The sequence below is a fragment of the Anticarsia gemmatalis genome, chromosome 6 (genome assembly GCF_050436995.1).
Source record: "Anticarsia gemmatalis isolate Benzon Research Colony breed Stoneville strain chromosome 6, ilAntGemm2 primary, whole genome shotgun sequence".
Taxonomy (NCBI): domain Eukaryota; kingdom Metazoa; phylum Arthropoda; class Insecta; order Lepidoptera; family Erebidae; genus Anticarsia; species Anticarsia gemmatalis.
The window spans coordinates 4,188,437-4,214,131 of record NC_134750.1 but is presented as its reverse complement, the minus strand read 5'-3'; the positions used below and the strand labels follow the sequence as shown (position 1 = coordinate 4,214,131).

The 25,695-nt window shown below is 38.1% G+C and overlaps 1 protein-coding gene across 16 annotated transcripts; it reads left to right on the top strand.

Moving 5' to 3' along the window:
* Positions 1-214: 214 nt before the first annotated feature.
* Positions 215-25,695, top strand: Efa6 (Exchange factor for Arf 6). 16 transcript variants are annotated; one of them, XM_076115331.1, is made up of 20 exons: positions 215-540; positions 8,466-8,532; positions 9,119-9,172; positions 9,559-9,643; positions 12,261-12,512; positions 13,987-14,103; positions 15,740-15,845; positions 18,559-18,648; positions 19,106-19,245; positions 20,033-20,223; positions 20,549-20,922; positions 21,177-21,367; positions 21,701-21,894; positions 22,238-22,439; positions 22,781-22,932; positions 23,283-23,409; positions 23,502-23,603; positions 23,714-23,858; positions 23,946-24,068; positions 24,133-25,695. In XM_076115331.1, exons 1-20 carry the CDS (start codon positions 406-408, stop codon positions 24,241-24,243), a joined length of 2,958 nt encoding a protein of 985 aa, XP_075971446.1. In that variant the 5' UTR covers positions 215-405; the 3' UTR covers positions 24,244-25,695. The 16 variants fall into 16 exon arrangements, with proteins under 16 accessions (XP_075971446.1, XP_075971445.1, XP_075971441.1 ...); XM_076115330.1 differs by having other exon boundaries at positions 9,547-9,643; XM_076115326.1 differs by having other exon boundaries at positions 9,547-9,643; positions 15,725-15,845; positions 19,115-19,245.

Sequence of the window (25,695 nt, the reverse complement as noted above, 5' to 3'; positions counted from 1 at the left end):
ATATTCTTAATTTTTTTGGTAGTCATTATTCGATAAAAATGGTACGAATGTCTTTAATTATAATCATTTATGCCTAGACTGGCTAAAGAATAATATTGATTTTTATAACTTACTAAAGTTAACATACCTACCTAAATAATGATCGTTATAGGTAATATATTATCTGCGTGGAAATGAGAGTCCATCTCTAACAAATCAAACATTCAAACTTCAAAATGATTATTTATCTGTACCTGTCTTCGCTTTGGTTGGGTGCGCTTGCTTTTTATCGTGTGTTGTAATTATGAATATTTTTCATTTTAAAATAGATTAAATCCGTTTAAAATATTCCCTGATGTAGTATTCTGAAAGTGTAACTGGTGATATCCTTTGAAGGATGCTAATCAATGCAGCTGTACACTGAATATGGCTGACGAAAGACTAGTGGTTCTGAATCGTAGTGACAATTTGGGATTCGGATTCTCTTTACTTGGCGAAGCCGGTTTGCCACATATTATATACGAGATCGAAGAAAATTCCCCTGCCGCTCGAAGTGGTGAGGTAAGATCGAATTTTTAAACTTGTATTGGCTTGTGTTCGGCGTGTAATGTCTACCTACTTTTATCGTTTTCGTTCTCAGCCCTTCGCGTAAAAAAAGACGTAAATGCTATAGAAACAAACAGCATAATAAAAGTAGGATGTTGTCTTTGCCCCACATGTTATTTGTTTTAATCTTATTCTGAACTGATGCATGGAGGCCTTGGTGTGCCTTGAATATTCTCTTATGAATGTAAAACATATTTTACTGAGATGGAAACAAACGAATAAGTAAAACACTGTAACATTCATATATTGTATGTGAACAAGTAATAATTAGTAGTGTAATACAACCTGTTATATTAGAACAATACATGAAATCACTACATAGTAAATCTGTTTGTCCTCTATGACTCATTACAAAGTCAGAATTTTCAATGAGCAATTATAGTAAACACCATACACCAGAAGGTGACCACCTGAATTTTAATCAACACTGTGACTATAGAATCACTCTTAAAATCCTCTGTAGCTGATAAAATAATACTATATTATATTTTTGATATTTAATCTGTCAGTACTTAGTTGTTATTGATGTACATTATATTGTTTGATTCTATAGAATTGTGACTGTAAAGTATTTTGATGATAATCATTTACTTAATAAAAATAAACTACCTAACTACATCAAAGTTTGAAATATTTTTAGTTAAAAATCTTAAGAGGTCAATTATATTGAAAGACCTAAATAAAAGTTAGTGTTCCATTACAATTGTATAAATTATAACAAGTTAACAGCACTGTGTTGATATGGTGGGTGATTTTATGTTATCATATGAGCACCCAAATTCCTATACATTCCTTTCTCTTTTCTCTCTCATTACTTATTCATTTTCAACTTTTATCTTGCATAACAACATATTGTATGTACTGATATGTGTAGGAGTGGAAGTTTGATAAGATATTCAATTAAAAAAACATTGCAGTTTTCATGTGTTTCACATTGATAATCTGTAACACATGTATGTATTGTCAAAGTAAATAAACAAATAGATGTTTCATGACAAACATAACAGAATAGTCTTCTTGTTAACTCCAGGAAGATATAAACTTGTTCCAACATGTGCACCTGCATCAATGTGGTATAATTCATTCAATCTATATAGTCTCATGTCAAGGTAAACAATACCATAACTAAACTCATCATGCTGGTCATTTGCCTACTATTTCATTCTGTACCTGCATAGCCCTAAATTAACTAGTGTTGTATATTCCACTTATTCTCATTAAAATTGTTCAAATTCTCCTTGATATGAACCTTTTTTGGTCACTCGTTTTAATGAAGGAAAACCTTTAAGTGTTCTGTGGCTTATGTGATTAAAGTTTTTGATACTACTTACCTGTTAAACAAGTTATTCTGTCATTGAAGCCTTGCTGTCTGAGTCGACATTAAAACATCAATGACCAAGACAGTACATAATGTACTTGTAATAAATGTAGGGGCTTTCCCCCACACATGTTAATAATTATCTTGTTTTGCAAACTGAGGCGACCCCTTTATAGTACTTTTGTTAATACCTGTATTCATATAGTACCGCTTGTTACTATATAGTTTAGATGTAGTAAGTCTGTTCCCTGTACTCTACTCATTATCCATAGTATATTATCTATCTTTGTTGGTGTATAGATATACAGTAATATATTTTTTATGTTCTTTCCTTGCAGCTCTAATCACTTGATACTGTTTATCAGTAGTTTACACCTGCCTTCTTGGTAATGTGCCTTTAGTAAGATGTAAAAATCAATTATCAGAAACTTGCATTATGTGCAGTAAATAAATCAATCAAGTCTATCAACTTTACTCTAGAGAGTTGCATTAGTATTAAAACATTGTTTACTCAATATGCAACTCAAATTACAAATACATATTTTTTTATTTTGTTACTGGAGCTACTTATACTATTAGCTTGTACTATTATCTATTCTGTGGTATTAGGTAGATGATTAACTCTAACTATCTACTATTCTGTCAATCAAAATTTATGATAAAGTATGATGAAGTCTAAATGCATGTTATGAACAGAACAACAGATACTAAGCACTTCATTTCACTTTTAATTGATTTACGTCATTACAACCGCGATCACCGGGTCATCTTTTACGACAGTCGGTAAACAACAGGTTTATGAGTATGTAAATTTTATGTTTTGTAAAATGACATCATCTAATAATGGAGAATGTTAACAAATTTGGATTATTAGCTCTCCATATTCTCTGTTAAAAATAAAAAATACTAGTGAAAGAATTACTTTGATACGTCAATTAGTTTCCGATTTATAAGTAAAACAAGTTGTAACCGCGCGAGTCGGTGTGACGTCATTGTACATTACGCTAAATCTGGCTCACATAGTCTTTTTTAATAATATTTACTATTATTACACTTTAAATGTAATAAGCAGACGAAAACACAACAAAATACTGCATAAGCTATTACATCTACGGCTGGAGACTTGATATTAACCGGGACGCGGCCCGCGCGGCATGGTGTAGTATGACGTCACGCTGTTAGCGGGACTCGATATTTTTTGAAACTTTGAATGCTTGTAAAATCAAAACTACTTGGTATTTTTGACTGAAACAAAAACTAGTTTGCTTGTACATGTACAGGCTTTACTGAGTCAAAAATTCAAGCGATTTGGCATACCTAGTAACATTCTCCATTGTATGTCAGTTTGGTGTATCTCAATAATGTATGCTGCACTCGCAATTCCTCTTCGCCATGACGTACTAGGCCAGTCGGTCGTCTACCGACGATAGAATTTAATTTACTCACAAATTATATCAAGGCCATTTCGACCGATCTCAGTCAACTAAGTCTGAGCAACGGCCTGCATCAATTTGCCATTAATTAAGATGACGCACTCGTTGAAAATGTACTAAAATAGGAATTGGGACAGTTATTTGCTTGCTACATGTTCGTTATATTTTTCTATGGTGTATTGCCAGGCATGAATTTACGTATAATTTGATTTATCGCGTCCGAAAAACAAGTGTGTATTTTTAGAAAGAAAATGAGTCATGCATTAAGCTACAAAAGTTATCTTGTAGAGTTCATATACCTACATGTTTAAATTAAATAAATGAAAAATAAAATGTTGCGGAATTTTCTAAACATAGACATTACAGAGAAACATAGGTCTTTTGTTTGTCATTGTTGTTAAAAACTGGCATTCACCTTGTCGTACACGATCGCGATTAGAAAACATTGATAAGATCGCCGAGATAATTAATAGTAGTGTTCAAGCTTAACGTGGCAAAATGCAGATAGTGTAGATATTATAGTCATTTTGTACTTGTAACTGGTGTTAATGTTGACCGCAACTCACAGGTTTATTACACGTGGTTAGATGTTTTTTCCTTTAAATACCGTATTCGATTTCCCGTTTACCAATTTTTTCTCGTAGTACCTATTTGATAAGGTTTTTGATTCAACGCAGTATTAAAAAAAAGGATAACGATATTATAAATAAAATAAAATAACTACGTATAAATCGTAAAGCTGAATATGAATAGTATTCGAGTTCAGTAGTTTGGCGCTAAACAACGTGCAGATATAATTCATGCATACGTCCGTGATCCCACGTGGGCGTGGCAGAGGCTATCCATACTCTGTAGTAGTTTGATAGTAAATATAAATAGATGCTTTGTGGTTTCCTATTTTTATTCCTACTGCCTTATTGAACAAGAATGCGCCATATCCGGCATAAGAACGTGTTGAGGTCACACAGTATTGCGATTTGATGATTTCCTCTTCTCTCGATAGAAGGTTTGAACATTTTAATTATTTTAAAAGTTGTACAATAGTTATAAGATAAAATTGGCTGCTATTCTATGAAAACGGAAATATGTTTTACCCACCAAGTTACTGACCCGCTACAGTCCTGAAAACAATTTCATTACGATTTTGGCTCCTGTATAGCCCCCTTGGAAGGAGCACAGCACAAATAGAGCACGCTGGCAGGCTTTTAAGTCCACTAACAACTAGAACCTTGAATCTGCACCTAGCTATAATTAGTTACTTAACTAAAGCCCTTATCTTATGAGAATGAGTTATCTTAAGGTGTTTTCTTTCTTTCCTTGTACATTAGAAATCATTCTATCATCACTACTCAATATTCGACCTGTGTCACATATTCTCGACTGACACATATTCCACCCAGACCATGCTTTAGTTAGTACTCCAACATAACCTTAATTAATGGTGACCTTTGAGCAATATTGATATTTTCAATACAATTACCATTGTGCCCACCATTTAGCCAGAATGTTTCATATACTAGCTATGGTAAATGGTAATAAGTGAAATTCTTAAATTATTGAAGTCTTCGCGCTTTGAATTCTCCGACTATCGAATGAATTATTTGCGTCTTTCATGCGTTTCATAGTTAAGCGCAAAGAAGCCGACACATAATCATCTCGTAACACATCAAGTGATAAATACATAAATACATGCAATACTTAGTAACACAAGTATTAGATTATTTTCTTTACATCGTTTTTATGGTATAAGAATTGGAGATTAAAATTCTAGTCTTCTTCTGTCATGTTTCACGCGAGAGTATGTGAGAGAGATGTCCTACAGTTTATTGCAAACGATTAACACACTAAACTAGCATATCCTAGACTTAACTAAAATGTAATTATGCAAAGATTAATTTTAATTGCAATATTAGTTTACGAGGTATGATTACGCCCTACAGAAGTCATTAGAAATCTTCTTCCGTTTTAACAAACTGAGGAAACTTAAATTTGCTGTCTTCCTACGTATTAGACAATTGATTTTCTATTACAACACAACTAGGTAATAAATGAAATGATGTAGGTTTTCGAAAGAACATTGTACTTTTTGGAAATTTTAGAGTATCTATCCGAAATAATAATTTAAATGTATCTTAAAACATGGTTCCTAAATGTGCGGCTATCGCGTTTCAAACGCAATGACCGAGAGCTTGTTAATGCAATATTAATAAAGAACACCTTATCATTCGTTACGTACCTATTTACTTAATGAATTGGTTACCAGTTGACATCATCCTATCCATTTAATGCTTACGTACTTGGTACGGGTACAGAATATTGTCCAATTTGTACAAAAGGCTCGGTACACTTTATGACTATCAGCGGCTTTACAATGACCATAGAATTACTGGAACTATGATTAAAATGTTTCTTACTTATAAATAATTTAATTAGAGCGAGTTCTAATGAAATTCTTAGGATCGTCGGTTGCGTGTGATTTTGTTTATTCCGAGATGTGTTATTTTTTAATTGTGTTATTATTGTGCCTAGCCATGACGCGTCTGAGAAGTTTTATGACAATGAGTCCTTAGTGTTGTTGAAACACTCGTAGAGTCACCCATCAACACATTGTGTAACTAGTTACTAGTTGCAAGGGAATTACGAAAACACTGATATGATAGCTTTATGCTATTTTATGCTACTGTTATTTATTGATCTCATTCTATTATCGCAGTATAAAATTAATTGGTCCATTTATTAGCGTAAGATTCAATGTTTATACTCAATTAGTTGAAGAATGGGTTCTTAATTTAATGTAGAATATTTTCTCACGAAAACTGCCCTAAAATTGTATCTGTTTAACACGCTGTAAAATCGTAAAATTGCACGAGGCATCCCGGTAAATAAATGACTGTGAAGTTGTATTCAAGGAAGCAATCTGCACTGAAATCTAGAGAAATGGAAATAACAAGGAAGAAATGCAATTTTAGTATTTTATAAAAAGTATACGAGCGCCTGACCCTTGTTTGTGAGTTTCGATAGTAAATTGATATTAGCAGTCGGTAGGAGGAACCCTCTTTATAAGTTTATACGCACAACTGAGGGGTGCTCACTGCTACAAACTCTATCGTCACCGGCCTGCAAGCATCAGTTTGAGGCACAGCGTACTAAGCGTATTGTACGACGATTCTCTACAATTGGTACCATCGAGTAGCGAGAATTTGACATTTAAAATGTACTGCCAAAATAGTTACTACAACGCCCATTAGAGGCGCTGAACCGATTGTCATACATTACTCGATAGTTAGCCGGTTGTCGGTAGTCGATAGTGGTAGAGAATCGCTTTATTGGACCGCGGCACGTTTGACACATTACTCTCACTCGTACACTTCTACCAACAATACAAATAAATAAATGAGTAGTGCGTATCTTCGCTTTAAACTTTATGAGTAAAAAAACTGGAGAAGAAAGTAGATATTAAAGCGTGTTAGTGGTACTTATAAGAAGTCTACATGTGTGGGCGTAGTGCCTGCGGTCGGACTCAGACGAACGCACGACGCACGACTAAACTGCAATAAAATGTCTGCAAACATTGTGTGAATGTAACATTGCGCAAATTAACAACACTGATATTTTTGTAATATAATAAACATGAAAATTTTGATAAGATTTTTTTTTGTCATATCAACTGACAAGTTGACTTTTTACGATTCAGTCAACGTCGTACTATATCACCTTCTTTTTGAAAGGGAAAACTTTTAACTACTTCAGTTTTCCACAAATGTATAGACTTAAAATGTGCTTAAAGGTTTCAACCGCGTTGACCCCTATCTAGGTTGAAACAAGTCCAGAAGTCTAAAGCTGTTCCAATTTTATGAGCTCAGATTACTTACGAACTAAAATTGTTTAACTATTTATTAATAGAACCTTTAAGAAATGTTTTAATAAATAAGTACCTATACTAAATTACACAACAAGCGGTTAATTCCTACAAGCGCTTGAATTCTAAAGTTAGATCACGGAACTTAATATGAACTGTAACATATATTTTATCAATAGAGCTCAGCTGCCATATAATTCATATTTCCGCTACGCACTTCTATAGTAGTTTGATCTAATTTATCTGTAAGCTCAATCCATTAGCAGCCCTCGTGTGATAACGACAAGTTGTCAGTGGAACGGCGGGCGGGGCGGACGCTCGCACCGCACCGACCCATTAGATAAAGTTATCCACTCCGACGTAATGTGCCAGTAGTGCTCGGGATATCCTAACTCCTTTACAACGTACACAGTAAACATCTCATCGAAAATAAACTCACCGTAATCGTACGATGAAATACCCGTGCAGTGTGATTGTTTGAGTATCGAGTTCCCAAAGTGTTTTTAACAAACCGGTCATGATTAATGGACTGCGCCTCAGTGAATCATTGACATCGCCGCAAGGATGTAGTGATACCGACAGTTAATCGACAATAAAGTATTATTTAACGATTACTTCTGTGCAAAATATTGTGCTTCTTAACACTATCTTAATAAAACTCTAGTCACGTTCTGCAACTGTCTTCAGAATTAAAAATGTGAGAGCTTTGTGTTTAACGGCTACCGATTTCGTATGATAATATGGTATCATGAACAATTTGTGTGTCGTACTTACATGTAGCAATGATCGGTGTCTGTGTTCTGATAATGTTCAATGGGCACTTATTGATCATAATAGAGACCAACACTGGTACAACGAAACACCATTAACTAAATGGCAACTCGCCGACTGTTTGTCAGAACGTTCTTAAAACAAAACTTTATGTGGTTTGATGGAGACCTCGCTTGCAGCAACGTTCAGCTCTTTCTATAACTACGAAATCACGTGCTGAGTGAAGTTGAAGGCTGTTATGCTCATGCATATGCTAAATAAACAATATTAATTACACACACGTTAGTTTTAATACGAGAACTGATGATAGTGATCACAGGTTGAAGCGTGGATGTAGCTTAAGTACATTTGAATGGCGATTAACATCTCAACATTGAATGTATCAAAGAGTTATATACACACAGCGGCCTCCGTGCATTGTATTTAGCAGTTGAACTTGCAGTTGTCTCAGTGTTTTAAGATTTGAAATAAGTAACTGAATACGCGTGTTGGATTACAGGTCGAGGCGGGAGACGTTTTGCTCAAGGTTAATGGGACTGATGTAAACCGGTTCACTACCCGAGAAGGTAAGGAATTTGCCATTTATCACGCACATGCCACTTATCTACGAAACATTCTTAACATACAGATAACTGGTAGAGTGTAATTGAAAATGTAATTTCATCTCATATGTAAATAATCTGCAACAGCCACTGTGATTCAAAGTTTAAATATTCTGTTTATAACCTGGCACAACTTAATAGGCGAGTTTACGCACGTACAATAAAATGATAGTTGTGTTGTTACGACGTCAAGTTTGACCGCTATCTTTGAACTTATTAACACTAATTCAATGATCGCGTTATGGCCGGCTCGTGCCCGACACGCAACCTCGCAATCCACATTTCACACGTTCTGTACAAGTCTGCATACAACATAAATATAAGAAAACAACTATTTTATCACTAATGAAAAATTGGAAAAATATAATCCTTCAACGACAAACAATCATGACAAGTTATCACTGCGATATACTACAATTTATTCTCTATCGTACGACCTACTCATATTTAATAGTTGAACAGTGTACTATGTTTTGATATGAACGTATCTACAATGAAAAGTACTTAAATATGAGATGATTGCCTTAGAGATTTGAATTGATTGTTCCAGTTTTAAAATGCTTGCGACTATCGTCGGACCCCGTCACTCTAAGACTGAGAAAGGGTGAGTTAACAGGATTTATCTCAGTGTATTGGTAGTTTGTGCTATGTAAACTATGACATTCGAGACGGGATTGTATCGTGCCAGCTGCAAGTAATAAAATTCGTTTATTCCCGAGTGGTTTGGTCGAATTTGCGAAGTAAGCTGCTACAAATAAGAGTTGCGATACGCGGAGTAATTTTATAGGTGGCTCTCGGGATCTGGGCCGGGATAACTCTCGTTCACAGTGGCTTTGTTCCCTTTAATAATGTAACCCGCAACCACACGTCGATGTAGATATTGTACCTTCGCTGTTTCCCCTGTCAATGTTCATTAGCTAGTAGTTAGATGGTGTTTGTCGTGTGTGCGTTAGAAATCAGCTGATTAACTGATAGTAGGTTGTATGGCAGACCCACAGATCAAAGCGAGTGTGCGGCGATACCTGGCCGCGGCGGCGGAACGTCGCTCTAGCGGTGCACGCACCAACCACGACAAGTGAGTTTGTTTTCTGTACAGATTTTTATACCGATAAGCCTATTGACGCTCGTGAAAGCTTGTTGCTGCTTCAACAACTATGTACTAAACGCACGCTTTTTCTTTAAGTAATCACCATCATCATTTACTTTATTCTTCATGAAACTCTGCCATTATATTTACTACACACCTACACATTTATAGAGATCCAATGAGTTACAAACAACAAAATATTTATTTTCGTACTCCCTTCAAAAGTAAACCTTGGTAAGTAATCGGAAGCCAACCCCTCTAATAGTACGACAGCTGATTTCCGACGGCGATAACTGATTATTGGTACCATATGTGTCGAGACGGAGGGGTAGTCGCCAGTCGCCACCCTCTCGTGACACCTCACTATCTTGTATTCACGTGTATTTTAGGAAAGTACAATGTGGATGGAGTCAATGTCAGCGTCAATTCTATGTATTGTATGTAGTTCTACATAAGTATGTTAGTAAAGCATAAGGATGGCATCGATAGAGGACTCGTAAATTGGATATATCAACAGCCTAAGTCCCCGAATCCCTGAAAGTGCACCGTACTGTGTATGCTTGGCCTATTATTGCTTCAGTCAGATGTTTTATAGCGCGGTCGAGATATTCCAAAAACATCAACAGCTGTTGCCAATTGATGAGACCGATTTAACGACTTTCTAAAACCAACATTGCAATATATTCAGATATACTTTCTCAGCTTATTCTTTTATTCATTCACGAAACAATGCAGATTTTAGTGCCGTTAACCCGAACTCATATATTTCGATATTTGGCATCGAATGTGGCACACATTAAAGGAAATGAATTGGTAAAGCAAAATCGTGGTGAATTATTGACTGGTTCTTTAAAATATTGGAGTATAAATATTTCACGTCCGTGACATAGAGCCACAAATATGATTTTAAAAAACATTTTAAAAAAATGTATAGAGTTATGCAATAAAGTGGGTGAACCTAAATCTTTCAAAATGTAGGCTACGACAAGGGTTGTCTTGCGAGAAGCCATACTATTTTGATGAAACAAAATTTCTACTATCATGTTACTATGTTGACTGGAAGCGAAACCTAAGCGTGACCGACATATATAAAGTACTAGCTGACCCGCGCAACTTCGCTTGCGTCACATAAGAGAGAATGGGTCAGAATTTTCCATGTTTTTGTAACACTTTTTACTGTTAGGTACTCTGCTCCTATTGGTCGTAGCGTGATGATATAAAATTTGCTTTTTTTTCACGAAAAATATTCTCAAAATTATTTACATCTCTTAGTACTTATAACGAAGTCGCGCTAAGGCATATCCGCCATTAAAACAGTTGCCATGGCAACGGAATTTTGTTAATTCAATGTCATTATAATATTGATATTTCGCGACTTTGTTGAATTTTCTGAATTTTCTCGGGAAATGCGTCATTTTCCCGGGGTAAAAAGTAGCCTATGTCCTTTCTCGGGTATCAAAATATCTCCATACCAAATTTCATGCAAATTGGTTCAGTAGTTTAGACGTGATTGAGTAGCAGACAGACAGACAGACAGACAGACAGACAGACAGACAGAGTTACTTTCGCATTTATAATATTAGTATGGATGTGCGGATAGTATGAGATCGAGGGAAGCACATCCGTTCCTCGTTAGCCTCGACGTTTTACGTCTAGTAACATTATAAAAATCATCAGTCACAGGAAATTTCTTCTTGTTGATGTTCAGCATCAGTATAGTCTTAAATGCTTTTGTTTTTTTTTCAATATTTGCGCCTAAAATTAACCACCAGGTTGACCCATATTATAAGGTCTTTCTATGATTTTCTATGTATGAATGGTATCTAGTCAAACGCCACACGTACTGGCGAGGTTAGTACAAATAATACCAGGATGACTGTTTAACTAGATCCGAACAGAGAATTCCTTAACGAAAATAAACAAGGAAATGTTTTATAACTATTATCTAATGTCATCGTTTCACGTCTAATGAGTATAACAATTAAAACAATGTGTTCCTGTTTATACTATCGCTAAGATAAATAATTGAGCCTATCTAAGCGTATGCTCTTCATAACATTTTAGCACATGGTACAACTAAAAAGGTTTCAATGTATTTTGGTCAAAGTTATCAGGATGCGTCACAGCCTCACAGGTCACCGTTCCGACTATTTTTGTTCGACTATCTTGTGCATCGCAAATAAGAATACAAAACGAACAAAGGCAATTATTGTTTGTTTACTTTTATTGACACGTAATGAGGCCGTGAAGATTAGATTACAAGGGCTTAAATTGGGAATAACTTTGAGCAATGCCAATGTAAGAGTGCCAAACAAATTGTACTTACATGTATATTCATATAGAAACTGAATTGTAATGTAGTCGTTATAGCGAAACGTGCGATCAATTGGAAGTGGTTTCTATTGTGTTTGGCAACACTGACTAACAAGGATATAAAGCGCTTTATGTAGTATGTATTTGTGATAAACTATTTACACCTCACTTACCTTTAATTAGTAAGAATTATTTATCAAGGGTGCGGGCTTCCGATATTTATTTAACAGCTGTAGAACTGTATACAGGGGATGCACCAAAACTCATAAAGTGAATGAATAATTGACATCAGATCGGGATCTTCACCTCCGTCGAGCAACTCGAACAGCAATAGTAACTCGTCTAGCAACTCGTCGAGCAACGGGTCGGGAGTGCAGTCGGGCGACAGTTGTGAAGCGTTAGTCGAAGACGAGAAAAGGAGAGGGCGAGTCACGCCCAAGTTTGAGGCCTACATGATGACCGGCGACCTGATGCTCAACCTGTCGCGGGTCGAACACCCTCACCACAACCACCACGCGCCTACGCATCGTACACATTACCATAGGTAAGAAATACTTCTTATGCTACTAAATTATGAAAGCGAAAGTTTGTGAGTATGTATGGATGATTGTTAGTCTTTCACGAATTTAAAATTCAAATACTACTCAACCGATTACGATGAAATTTGTTATGTAGGTAACTGAAGACCCAGAATAACACATGGGTTTTTATCCCGGAGTTCCCGAGGGATCAAGATTTACAAGGGAAGGGTTTCCACGCGGTCGAAGTCGCGGGCTGCCTCTACTACGAACATATATTAGTTTTATTTGATATACTCGCCGACGGACTATTATTTATGACGTAGCAAGAGAAATAAAGCAAATAAGATCCCAATAATAAATAGCTAACGCGTCAATTGCGAGCGTCAGTTAGTATTGAATGTTACAATTCAATCAAAACATCCCACTCCTCTCGTGTAGGTCTTTTCATCTGTCATTAACGTACACTATCAATAGTCAGTGGAGCATGTTCCTACATAATATTATGTATAGGAGCGAAGCGTTCGTCACAATACAGGCCGTACTGTGTTGTTCAACCGTCATCCAATTTCCGGGTTGATTAATTTTATCTACTAAAATTGTTTATTATTGAAACTTGTCCCAACAGACTAATGAAAAATACTAAGAATATGTGTTATTGTGGACAATTCTACTTTACCAGTTATTGATTTTCTGGTATTTACAATCTTTATTCGATTCATATCATTCGATTTTTATCAGTAGATTTCATTGTCTCGTAGTTACCACATAAGCTTATCGGTCAAATATGTACTAGATAAATGTAATTAACAATCATCGGCACTCGAGGCGTTGATTGAGGAAATCATTTGGTTTGAGTATAACCTGTTTTGTGACTAAGTGTGTTATGACATACTAAAAGGAAATACATCATTTTATGATACACTAATAAACGTCTACGTGACCTCTACCAGCTGTAATTTACATTTAAGAAGTTATAACACATGAATAATTATTTTATATGCGCAAGTAACTACGGAGGACATAAAAAACGAATGATAATGAAGATTACCTGTTGATTACGAGATCTTGGGTTCGGTTCCCAGGTCGGGCAAAGTATTGGTGATATTATTTTACACTCCGGAGGTTTGCCCGTTATAAGGCAATAGGCTCGCCCCCTATTACATGGGTCCAACGTTGTAAATGGTAACGCGTGGGACGTGGGTGTATTTGATACGCCTATGCTATACTACACATTCGAGCATAATAGTCATGATATGATAAATCTGAGCTTAATAATATTCTAAATGTAAAAATCAGAATTTTATAAAATCTGATTATTAGATGTTTGGTACTCTATCATGCCAAAACTACTGAACTGATTTTGATGATAATTTCACAGTACAGGACATTTTACTCTAATTCTCTCTTGTTTTTTCACGCGAACGAATTCGCAAGCAAGAACTAGTGAAAAATAAACATAGTATGGTCAATAATGGTCTGATATATGGTATGTTTCAGGTACAATTCAACACCGGCGTCGCCTAGTGAGAACCGCTTGTGTGGGCGCGTGGAGCTGGCTCAGCGACACAACTCGTCTCCCGACACGGGCCTGAGTGCCGAGCATGCTAGTAAAATGTATGTACACCCAACTTATATGCACCTTTGGCTTGCTTCACGCATATTCGGTTCGAAATTAATCGGCGGCAAAACCGAATACGTCGCAATAATAATACAATAGCGTAGTAATTAGGGAATGCAATCCCGACTCGAGATCGTCAACTCGAGATCCCTCGCGATCAGAAATATCAATCCCGCGGGATCCCGAGATTTTCGGGATCCCGTCTAGTTAGTAAAAATAATACAATTCGAACGGCTTGTTTAATGTAATATGTGTGTGATAGTGTGGTGAATGCAATAAATTATTATTTGAAAGAAAATAAAAGCCTTTATTTTTCAATATTACTAACAACGTAACATAATTAACAGGTGTAATAACATGAACATAATCAAAAAAGTAGGTGTAGCTCCAGGAGATCAAAATAAAAAGTAATCACATGGCATTTTGAAAGTAGCCTCTTAAAATACAAAGTGTATCAATAGTACGAGCTTCTAATCGGCATCTTAAGTCTATTGCAATGTAGCCAGCTGCTGAAAATGCCCTCTCCGACAACGATCCCGATCCCGAACGGGATCTCGTCATATTATGCTTCGGGATTGATCCCGAAAAAATACACGGGATCTCGCGAGATCGGGATCCCGCGAGATCGGGATTGCATTCACTAGTAGTAATACATCGACAAAATTTCAACTAGACTTAGCACTAGAACCATACCGTATTTTTCTCTCTCTTCTATTTCATTTATAAAACACAAAAAAAAAATAGTTTTATTGTATTTATAATGAGGAGTTATAAACAAGTTATTCGTCGATTCTGATAATTAAAGTTGTATTTTGAGTTACAAGCACTATTGTATTATTAATGCGATGCGTAGATGAACTCCATGGGCACAAACTGAACAAGTGAGTCGAGTAATGTTGTTCGATAAATATTGCCGAACCGAATATGTGTACAGTAAGCCTTATCTTTTCTTAGAAAACTGATCACTTTTAAGTTAGACTTTGAAAATAGTTTCAGTTGTCCTAATGTATATGAACGTTGAGTAAACAATTCTCGGTTCGATTTCCGGGCATTTGATTCGATGTGACGAAATGTTACTATGTTTTTATGTGTTTAATGCAGCTTAGCGCCACTGTAATTAATTTCTCTCAATATTTTACGAGACTAAATAACTTTACGTCCAGGAAAAAATTAAGATTGAATTGATTGCTTTAATTAGAATCAAACAATTTACGAAGATAACATGTATACAAGTCAATATCAAATTTTAATTGTCACACATACAAATATAAATTAGGTACCTATGTCCTGTGTGACAAACTTAGCCGTTTTCCTCAGTCGGGTGTTTTTCCTTATGTCTGTAACAGTCTGGCGAAGCTGTCCAACATACTCGGACCTTTAAATATTTCAATACTCGTAGTAATTTTATTTTCTAGTCGTATCTATTTGTGATAGTGAAGTTAAGAACATTAAACAAGCATTTTGTACAATACATTTAGTACAGATCTACATTAGACTAAATGAAAAACAACATACTTTTGAACGTTTCTACGTTTGTATACGTGAGTGATCAGTCAGTATAGTGATAGTGGTACAGAGTGTATGAGATAGTGAGCAGTGGTAGTGAGTGAGCGCTAGTATGGAACTCGGCAGGTTCATCTCGCAGCCCGCGTCGCCGGCGGGCGCGGGCGCGGGCGCCGAGCACGCGGCGCGCGCGCACCACGCCGTGCGCACCTCGCGCTCCGAGGACCACCTGCAGGTAACCACCGACCACACCTTACAGCATTTACAACACTACACCACGCTATTCGCGTTGCCATTACAAGTCTACACATCAAAGTCACCCACCCGCTGATACATTTTTTTTAAGACTCTTGCACTAATTGCTCTTGTGTCGCGGAGACAAAATCATACAGACAACAAAGCACAATTATACCCGAAACAATTATTTGTGGATCGCACTAATAAATTGTTGTGTGGGAATCGAAACTACGATCTCCCGACGCATTGAAAGCGGCGTGGTAACCTTAACCACTGCGCCACGAAAGCAATCAAAATGTTATGACGGCGAATTCTTGTTAAAAACAGTGCACAAGCGGCTGACATAGTTATCAAGTGACATTGTCAGCTGTTCGGTGACTTATGATGTGCTGCTATACGCGTTGTCTTTACTGGACGACGGCAAAGCAATGGTATAAATAGCTTTATATGACTGTCATCCAATATGGTCTAATAGAAAGCGATTACAAATCGTATAGAAAATATGTATGGTAACACACATTCCGTTCTACGGAGGTGATCTTTGCATGTGAACCTACAGAGGCTTTTTTAAATTTATTTGTACAAACAGACATTACTATTAGTGTTAATTGCTAGGATTCTCGCCAAACTGGTGATTGCCTAATGCATTCAAAATAATACTCAAATCTACCTGCCTCAGGCCACAAGCAAAGGTAGAATCTGTTCTAGGTCGGATCGTATAGATGCCATTATTAAAATCAAGATTATATAGAGAGTTTACAAAGTAATCGCATTCTATTAGACGTTTCATTCAACATACGCGTCCACACAACAGTGACGTCACTACACTGTCTATGACGTAGTAACATATGGGGTTAGACCAATGACGTTAATAGTTAACTAAGATAACGCAATACGTCAGTTGAATCACTTGTTTTGTTGACGCGAGTAAACCATAGTAAGATTGCTTGTGCTAGTATCTTGTACGATTAAACAGGGTAAATGTATTATCTTTATACTAAAATAAATTATAGATTAGAAAGTTTGTATGAATGTTTGTTACTCGATGACGGCAAAATTACTGAACGGATTTTGATAAAACTTGGCAGTGTTGTAGCTTATACCAACAAATAGGCTATAGTAATACTAGTTTTTCCCGTGGTTATGTCCGTGACATAACATAAGCCATATAATTACAGTTTACGCAGATGGAAATGCGGCCAAAAGCTAGTTTATTATTCCAACGTTTTCAAGTAATTTGAAGATGATTATTTAGTCACGTCGCACCTTATATAAATAATATCATTCATAAGTACGGACGTCATTAGGTACAATAGGTAAGTATTTAAACAATATACTTTCCTGTTTGTTTATAATTTCCCACACACGTAAATCCTATCCATCTCTTTGGTATGTAATACACAATTAACATAAAAACCTCATCAGTACAAATTATAAGCCGAAGACGATGGTGAGGAAAGAGCGTAGTGGAATAGAAACATTAACATATCATATGGTATTCATAGCATGGAGGAGAGAGATATCTCTCTCCCCCCTCCCCTCTCTCTGGGAGAATATGGTTTACTACTCCCAGCTGTGGTGCCGTTTGTATCTACATATTATAAATGAAAGTCCTAAATTCTGAATTTATATACTAAGTTATTGGGTATATTCCCGTTGTCCACCCCCTGCTTGTCCACCCCGGGTGGACAGTGACACAAATCTTTTAAAAAGTTCTCGGTGTCCACCCCTGGGGGACAGTGAGAATTAATTTTAAATTATTCCCACTGGCCACCCCGGGTGGACAAAGACACGAGTTTCATATTACTACTCTCGATGTTCACCGCAGGTGGACAAAGCCACTGCTTAAATAAACATTCTCAATGTCCACGCTTGCTAGAAATGGGTGTAAATAATTATAACAAAATTAATTAAGTAGGTACATAGTTTAATCATATTATCAACATCTTTAGGGTAAATAGAAGTAGTTACACTATCTATTGTGTGTTTTCCCATATAATGTTGATTGACGCTAAGTTGCGGCACTTATTAAACCAAGGTATAAGTTATAACAATAAACGTAAAAAAATATATTTAAAGTGATCATTTTATTCACAACATGCGAATGGGACTTGTCAATGGGGACTTCAATATCGATTTATTTCTAGAAAGGATGAGGATGTAAAGATTTTTCTGTGACTTTGATTAATACCTATTGTGATAATTATTTGTGTAGATTGCAAAAGTAAAAGATGTTGATAATATGATTAAACTTTAGACCTACATATTTTTTTACACCCAATTCCATCAAGCGTGGACATTGAGAATGTTTATTTAAGCAGTGGCTTTGTCCACCGGTGGTGAACATCGAGAGTAGTAATATGAAACTCGTGTCTTTGTCCACCCGGGGTGGCCAGCGGGAATAATTTAAAATTAATTCTCACTGTCCCCCAGGGGTGGACACCGAGAACTTTTTAAAAGATTTGTGTCACTGTCCACCCGGGGTGGACAACGGGAATATACCAGTTATTGGACCTAAGCTTTGGGATATGATCATAATTACAAGTGCCATTTTATATTGTTATACCAGTTAGAAACTACAGACAAACATAGTTTATCTTTTTTGATATTAGAAATAAAAATATCCTTAATTTATTACATTTACCCTGTTTAATCGTAATTACAACTCATCGAAAGTAGTAGAGTGTATTGACGTGGCTGTTTCTCTCTAGTTCGTACACACGAGGGGTGTGAAGTATACCAGCTTGAAACACGTGCACTCTGACACGCATTGCAACGTCCACAGAAATTTACCAACACTTGTATGTATTTACTCACGATGTTTCATTTAGACGGCTTAGTTTCTAAAAGTAAATATTAACAAAACTTATATAATAACTTTTAAAAGTAATATCTCCTAGATAGAACAAAATTTGTTCGACCGAACGACTACGTGCTTATTAGTGCACGTATACGCACACCCACCCGTTCATTAATTGGTCGACTGACCATTACCGAAATAGTTAATTCTGACTTGTGCTAATTTCTATTTAGTTTATTAATAACATAGTTATATTTACGACTGTAAGAATTGATTTGACCTAACAATGAATGAGAATATTAATGAAGAATAACATAGCTTCTTATTGGTGTAAGATTTAGACTAAGTTAACCTGCAAATAAAGTAATTAACATAAATAAGTAATGTGTATTCCCGTGGGTTGTTCGCTTGAGTCGCTTGTAGCACATGTTGGACGGTGTCGAGTATCGCGGCGTAAGTTCCAGAAGGAGTCGTCGCTGAGCGCGGTGGCGGTGGACATGGAGGAGGACGTGACGTCATCGCTCAACACGCTGCTGGACGCGCGGCCCGACTCCGCCACCCCCGGGCCCCGCTCCGACTCCGACCCCGAGCGTGACAGGTGACATGACACGACACAATACTAATAATAATGCCTTTCGTCTCACATTATATCTCAATCCAGTCAAATACAAATATTTGAGGACACTAAATCGTACGCCCGGTTTGTATCAAATTGCACGGTATATAATTTGGTTTGGCGGTCCTGTTTGTTATACTAATAGGTTACTAAAACTATGACTAAATTGGATTATGATTAGTTTGTTAGGTTATGAAAGGAATTTCGACAGTTTTATACATTACTGGTAGTTTTATTGGTTATTAGAAATTAAGGTAAACTTAAGTATTTTAATGTGACAGTCGAATGGCATTATTAACTACTATACACATTTTGCATACACATCTCATTGTTAATACAATCAATGTTATTATGATTTGAGCGACACGCTGCTTCGCGTTAGACGACACTGTTCGATTTTATTTGTATCATCACTAAAGTAATGTTGTCTAAATTCTAAATTATTAGTCTCGATGTTCGATGTGTAGAGTTTGTCTATTGACGAGTAATCATTAAGAAATTCGCTAAAAGCATCTCTAATTCAGAGGTGGCTTTTAGTTCCAATCGTGACTGTGGTGTATGTCAAAAAAGTAATCAAAAAAATTTTGAAGAATCTATTCTATATGATGATTACTTTAGTAAAATTGCCTCAATGGCAACGGCATCGCGCTACAGACGCGATAGAATCAAAATAGTGTACTGAGAAGCCACCATTAAGGGCGGATTACTCGTCAGTAGAAGTAGTAGGGTAGCGCGGTGTGGGCGCGAGTCTGAGCGAGTCGGTGCGCAGGATCGTGTGGACGTACAACGCGCCGGTGGCGAGCGCGTGCACGTCGTCGTCGGGCTCGCCGTCGGACGGCACGTCGGCGCGCTCGTCGTCGCCCGCGTCGCCCACGTCGGCGTCGTCGTCCGTCATGTCGTCGCGCGCCACGCCGCCGCTGCGCCACGCGCCCGCCAACATACACCACCGCCCGCTCAACGGTAACGACACACTTGCTTTACTCATCATTTGTTCCTTAAAACGCGCCATGTGCGTTACTATAATAGTCGATCAATAAGATGTGAATGAAGTGATGTCTTGATCTTTTATTTTTGAAAATGTTATCTTTAATATATGTAACTAGTAAGTTGAATCAAGTTATATATTACCCACTCTGAAAAGATAATTTTTTTTTTTATTATAAATCTTTACTTGATTTAGTACGGTATAGTTAGTCTGTTTTTTATTAAACCTTGCTAATATTCGACCGTAACTGTTAAATTGTTTATTCCTGTCTATTTCATATTAAACTTTGTCATATTCCAGGAGACATGAGTCTCTCGGAAGCCGTGTCGAACATTTCGAGTCCGGACTATCAAGACCAGGACGACATGTTCGAGACGGGGCGGGAATGTCCGCGGATGGAGCTCTCCGACCCCTCCGACTCGGACTCCACTATCCTAGTCTCGGAGCCGTGCCACAAACGAGCCAAATCAAACTCCACCTATTCGAACGAACACGGCAGTGACGTCACACTCAACGGAGACCACAACAACGATTATAGAATAGTAATACAAGTCAAAGGACCCGACAAACAGAATGCTAACGCTACGGAAAATGTAAATAATAATAACAATAGTAATTATACACAGAATGGTAAGGAGAATGGACATAACTCACCGGAAAACCAAGGATACCAGGTAAACACCGATAAATTCTTATTCAAATGAAGAATGAATCATGTCTGAAGTCATAGACCAATATTGTAGTAGAAGTATTATAATTAAAAAGTATTTGTGCAAAAAGCAAGCACAGAACTTTATTTCTATACTAAAGGGTACATATTATAAGGGTCTTACATATACTTTTACTGTCTTTCACACAATCTTCTTTTACTGTCAAATAAGGGTCTTGCATACGATCTACTTTTACTGTCAAAGTCCTAAGTATTTAGTGTGTGGTGTTACAGGAGCTCGGCAGCGGGTCCGACGGCGGTTCGGACGAGGGTTCAGACGGCGACTCCTTGCACTCATTCCATTATAGCCCCAAAGCCGTGGACATTCCTTCAGCAGAGCGCCTCGCGAAACGACTGTACCACCTCGACGGATTCAAGAAGTCTGATGTGTCGCGGCATTTAAGTAAAAAGTAAGATAATTTGAAGGTTAATTGCGAAAATATAATATAAGAATATTTGTAGCTTTTGTCCGATGTAATCATATCTGCTTTCTTCGGAACACCATTAATGTTTTCGCCTTCGTAGGTCATTGTCATGTCATGACAAAAAAAAAGTCTAAACGTATTTTTATAAAATTTGCTATAGATAGATAGCCTGAATTATCATTTTTTATTTTGTTACCGTCTGGATTAACACCAGATCAGACCTTGGGAAATATTTTAACGTAGACCAAATCGCGGGTAGAAGCTAGAATAAAACAAGTAAATATGAATTGTATTGACAACATGTGTTATGGTCGCCAGCAACGAGTTCAGTCGCGCGGTGGCGGAGGAGTACGTGAAGCACTTCGACTTCAAGCTGGACACGCTGGACGTGGCGCTGCGCACGTTCCTGTCGCGGTTCGCGCTCAGCGGCGAGACGCAGGAGCGCGAGCGCGTGCTCGTGCACTTCTCGCGCAGGTACCTCGAGTGCAACCCCGGCTCTTTTAACTCACAAGGTACTCAACATTCCATAAAACTTTATATTTTACTTACTATAGTGGGGCCATTACAAACGTGCGAAATATCATAATTCAAAGAATGACAGGAATAGGACAACGTGTAAGTGCGAGCGAGAGACTTCGATAAAATGACTTGGTTCGCATGTTTGAAATGGCCCAAATAACAGGAAACTCTTCCTTCATCAAACAAACCTCATTAACAAACTGTTTTTTATGATACTGTATTTAGATTTCTAATATTGTTGTTCATTGCCTTATAACGTCAAGTTCCTATTGCAAAATAATCTTTGAATAACTAGTAATTACGTGTTTGTAATGTTGTAAAATGGCGTGTTTTCAGACGCGGTGCACACGTTAACCTGCGCGATAATGCTGCTGAACACGGACCTGCACGGCATGGGCGGCGGCGCCACGTTCCGGCGCATGTCTTGCGCGGAGTTCATCGAGAACCTCGCCGAGCTCAACGACGGAGACAACTTCCCGCGCGACACGCTCAAGAACCTCTACCACGCTATCCGCACTCAGCCGCTACAGTGGGCGCTGTACGTATACACACTATTATAGATCCTTGGCGTGCTGCAACGATCGCAGATCTCTATATGGGCTCTGTTTCATGTCAAGGAGTCTTTAAACATGGCAAGGCATAGTTTCCGACACAGTGCGCTTGCATATTAGAGTCCCGGGATCCATTTTCTTGTCGATACCGACACAGGACGCAGGACCTAATAAAATTGGCTCATAAATTCCTACCTTTCTTACCTTTGTAGAATTTAGAACAAGATATTATATTATCATTGTATGCCGATCCCAATTACCAGTCTTTTGATCATTTTGTGTACAAAAATAGTCCGCTTTAATCTATACCGGTGTTATATCGTGGCAGCGACACGGAGGCCATGGCGGCGGGCGGCGGCGAGGCGCGCGCGGCGGTGGGCAGCAACCCGTTCCTGGACGTGCCCGACCAGAGCCGCGCCGTCGAGTACAAGAAGGGCTACGTCATGCGCAAGTGCTGCGTCGACGCCAACGGCAAGAAGAGTGCGTACCGCTCCCTCCACCCCCTGATCTAAAGTAATCTAAAGCTGCGTCTACGCTATAAGAGCCGACCGCAAGCGAAGCACAAGTTTCTCCTAAAATCGCGCTGGTTAGAGGCTCTTAAGTCAGTCCACACTACACTGTGCTCGGCGCTTCTAGCGTAGACGCAGCTTTAGATTAACATTAACACCGACGAATGTATGTAGTCGTGAGCTATTATTACAATAAACTCACACGCTAGGTGAACGATATCAATCTAGCTTATGTTACCGATTGAATCAGTGAATCTGTTGCTCGTAATTGTTTTGTTTCCAAAATTATACTTAGTTAATTTAACTGTATTATTTTTTTAGCTCCATTTGGGCGACGAGGTTGGAAGATGTTCTACTGCACATTGAGAGATTTAGTACTGTATCTACACAAAGATGAGCATGGTTTCAGACGGAGTCAAATGTCTGATAACTTACACAATGCTATCAGGTGAGATAATCAACGAGAATACCAGATATTTTTAAATTAAATACCTGGCCATTTTATGCCATTTTTGTAATACGGTATGTTTAAAAAAACAGAATACATCACGCGTTAGCGACGAAAGCGACCGATTATACGAAAAAGCAGCACGTATTCAGATTGCAGACTGCGGACCAGGCCGAATACTTATTCCAAACAAGGTGACATAAATGACAAATAATATTAGATTCGTTAAAATTATTAAGCGCATACATTATGATAAATTTGTAACGTCGTAAGTCAAGTTAATTTCTCCCATATTCGTCGCCAGCGACTCAAAGGAGTTATGTTCGTGGGTGGAGACGATAAACTTCGTGTGCGCGGCGTACTCGGCCGCGCCGCTGGCCGGCGCCGTGGGCTCGCAGCGCAAGTTCCAGCGACCTCTGCTGCCCTGCACGCACACCAAGCTCTCTATGGTACGACGTTCTCTTCGGAGAAGCCTATAATTTTCGAAACGAGTAAAATTACAAAATAATTAACCGAGCGTTCGTATCGTTTCACAGCGGGACCAGCTGGCGGACCACGAGGAGCGCTCGGAGCGGCTCGAGGAGGAGCTGATGGCGCTGCGGCAGGCGCGCGACAACGGGCCGCACGCGCGGGACAAGGAGCACTACCTCGCCTACGAGGTGAGGCCCGGCCGGGGTGCGGGGCGGGGGTGTGGCAGCCGGTACTAACGCGCGCTTGTTGCAGATGAAGCGCTACCGCACGTACGTGTCGGCCATGCGCGCGCGCGCGGTGGGCGCGGCCGAGGCGCCGGCGCTGCCGGAGCGCGCGCCGCCGCAGCAGGCGCCGCCGCCCTGACGGGCGCTCGCGGTGTTCGCCGCCTGCGTGCTGTGACCCGCCGCCGCCGCTCCCGGACCCGCCGCCGCCAGGCCCGCCGCCCGCTCGACGACGCCCGAATTTATTACGATATTGTAAATAGTTTTAAAACGTTGAGACTGATGCGTGATGTTATTTATTTCGTTCGTAAAATGAACCGGTGTCGAATCTTAGGCGTCGATAGTGTACCGTTCCCCCCTAGGATCTCAGGCTCGATCGCGCGATCCGCGGAGCGGGACGCGGGCGACCGACGCGCGCGCTCCCGCGTCGATCGGTCGCCCGCGTCGAGGAGCGCCGCGCGTTATCGTAACACAAGCTTTATTTAATTTTTTAACAGTCTAATGACATTAGGCGGATAGTGATAGTAGGATATTGAAATCTGAATTATGTAATCTGTCGACGATAAGTGTTGCAGCTTGTATGGTATTAGACATTATTATTGATTTAGAGCTTAGCGTCCGACGGCTCCTACGATAGCTACGTTCTCGGGGCGCCGCTGTCGGATTTACGACGTCTTAAATTATTATTATTATTTATTATACTGAAGACACTCCAGTGACAAAGTACTGAAACTTATTAGAATTTGTCTATAATGTATCTGATTAATGATAACGTATCTGCGACAATTTTGTTCTCAATATTGAATTCTCACGAAAGCAAAGCTCACTCGATGAAGTGATTTATGAAATTCGCTTTAGATGTAATACCGATCGTTGTAAATAAATCAATATTTTTTATGAATTGTTTACATGTTACTTTTATTTTTATATGTTTTACTTGAATGTATAGCTTGGCGAGTTTTGTTTTATTTGTAAACGATCGAATGTTTGCTATGTGTTTGTGACGATTAACAACTTGTACGTGATATTTTTATTCCTCTCGCAATATTATCTTGCTATAATATCTTTAAGCAACAATTAAACCTACATTATAAGATTGGGACGTCTTTGTAACATAAATGACTCACTAGTGTTGCTCAAACAGATCAATTCTGGTTAACAGGCCACTTCAATCATAATATCTCTAATACTTCACATTTTTATAATATTGTGTATTTGTCAACTTGAAGTATTATAAATTAATCACTATTGGTAAGTGTGGAATTAAAACGTTGGCTGTGCCGGGATGTAGATTAAACAATCTATTATTGACTTAGTAGTAACTTAAAACATTACAGCTGGTGTGATCTCAACCTATAATTTCAAACAGAAAGGGATTATCAGTCTACAGAACATTTAATGCATAGGCAAAATGTAAATAATTATATAATTAAATAACAACACTTGGGGATCCAGAACTATTGATCAACTACAAAAGTACATAATAAATGTCTAAGTATTTGAAACTATTGTGTAATAAAATAGCCTTAGTTATTTTTTCTTTTATACCATTCATAACCCCTTTTAAGAGCTGAAATAAATATCACAAAAGGAG

Excerpts from the sequence above, each read along its gene's own strand:
- Efa6 (XM_076115324.1), top strand. The coding sequence starts at position 406 with ATGGCTGACGAAAGACTAGTGGTTCTGAATCGTAGTGACAATTTGGGA. Across the intron at positions 9,644-12,260 it reads GCACGCACCAACCACGACAA|ATCGGGATCTTCACCTCCGT; the intron begins GTGAGTTTGTTT and ends AATTGACATCAG. Across the intron at positions 12,513-13,986 it reads CATCGTACACATTACCATAG|GTACAATTCAACACCGGCGT; the intron begins GTAAGAAATACT and ends GGTATGTTTCAG.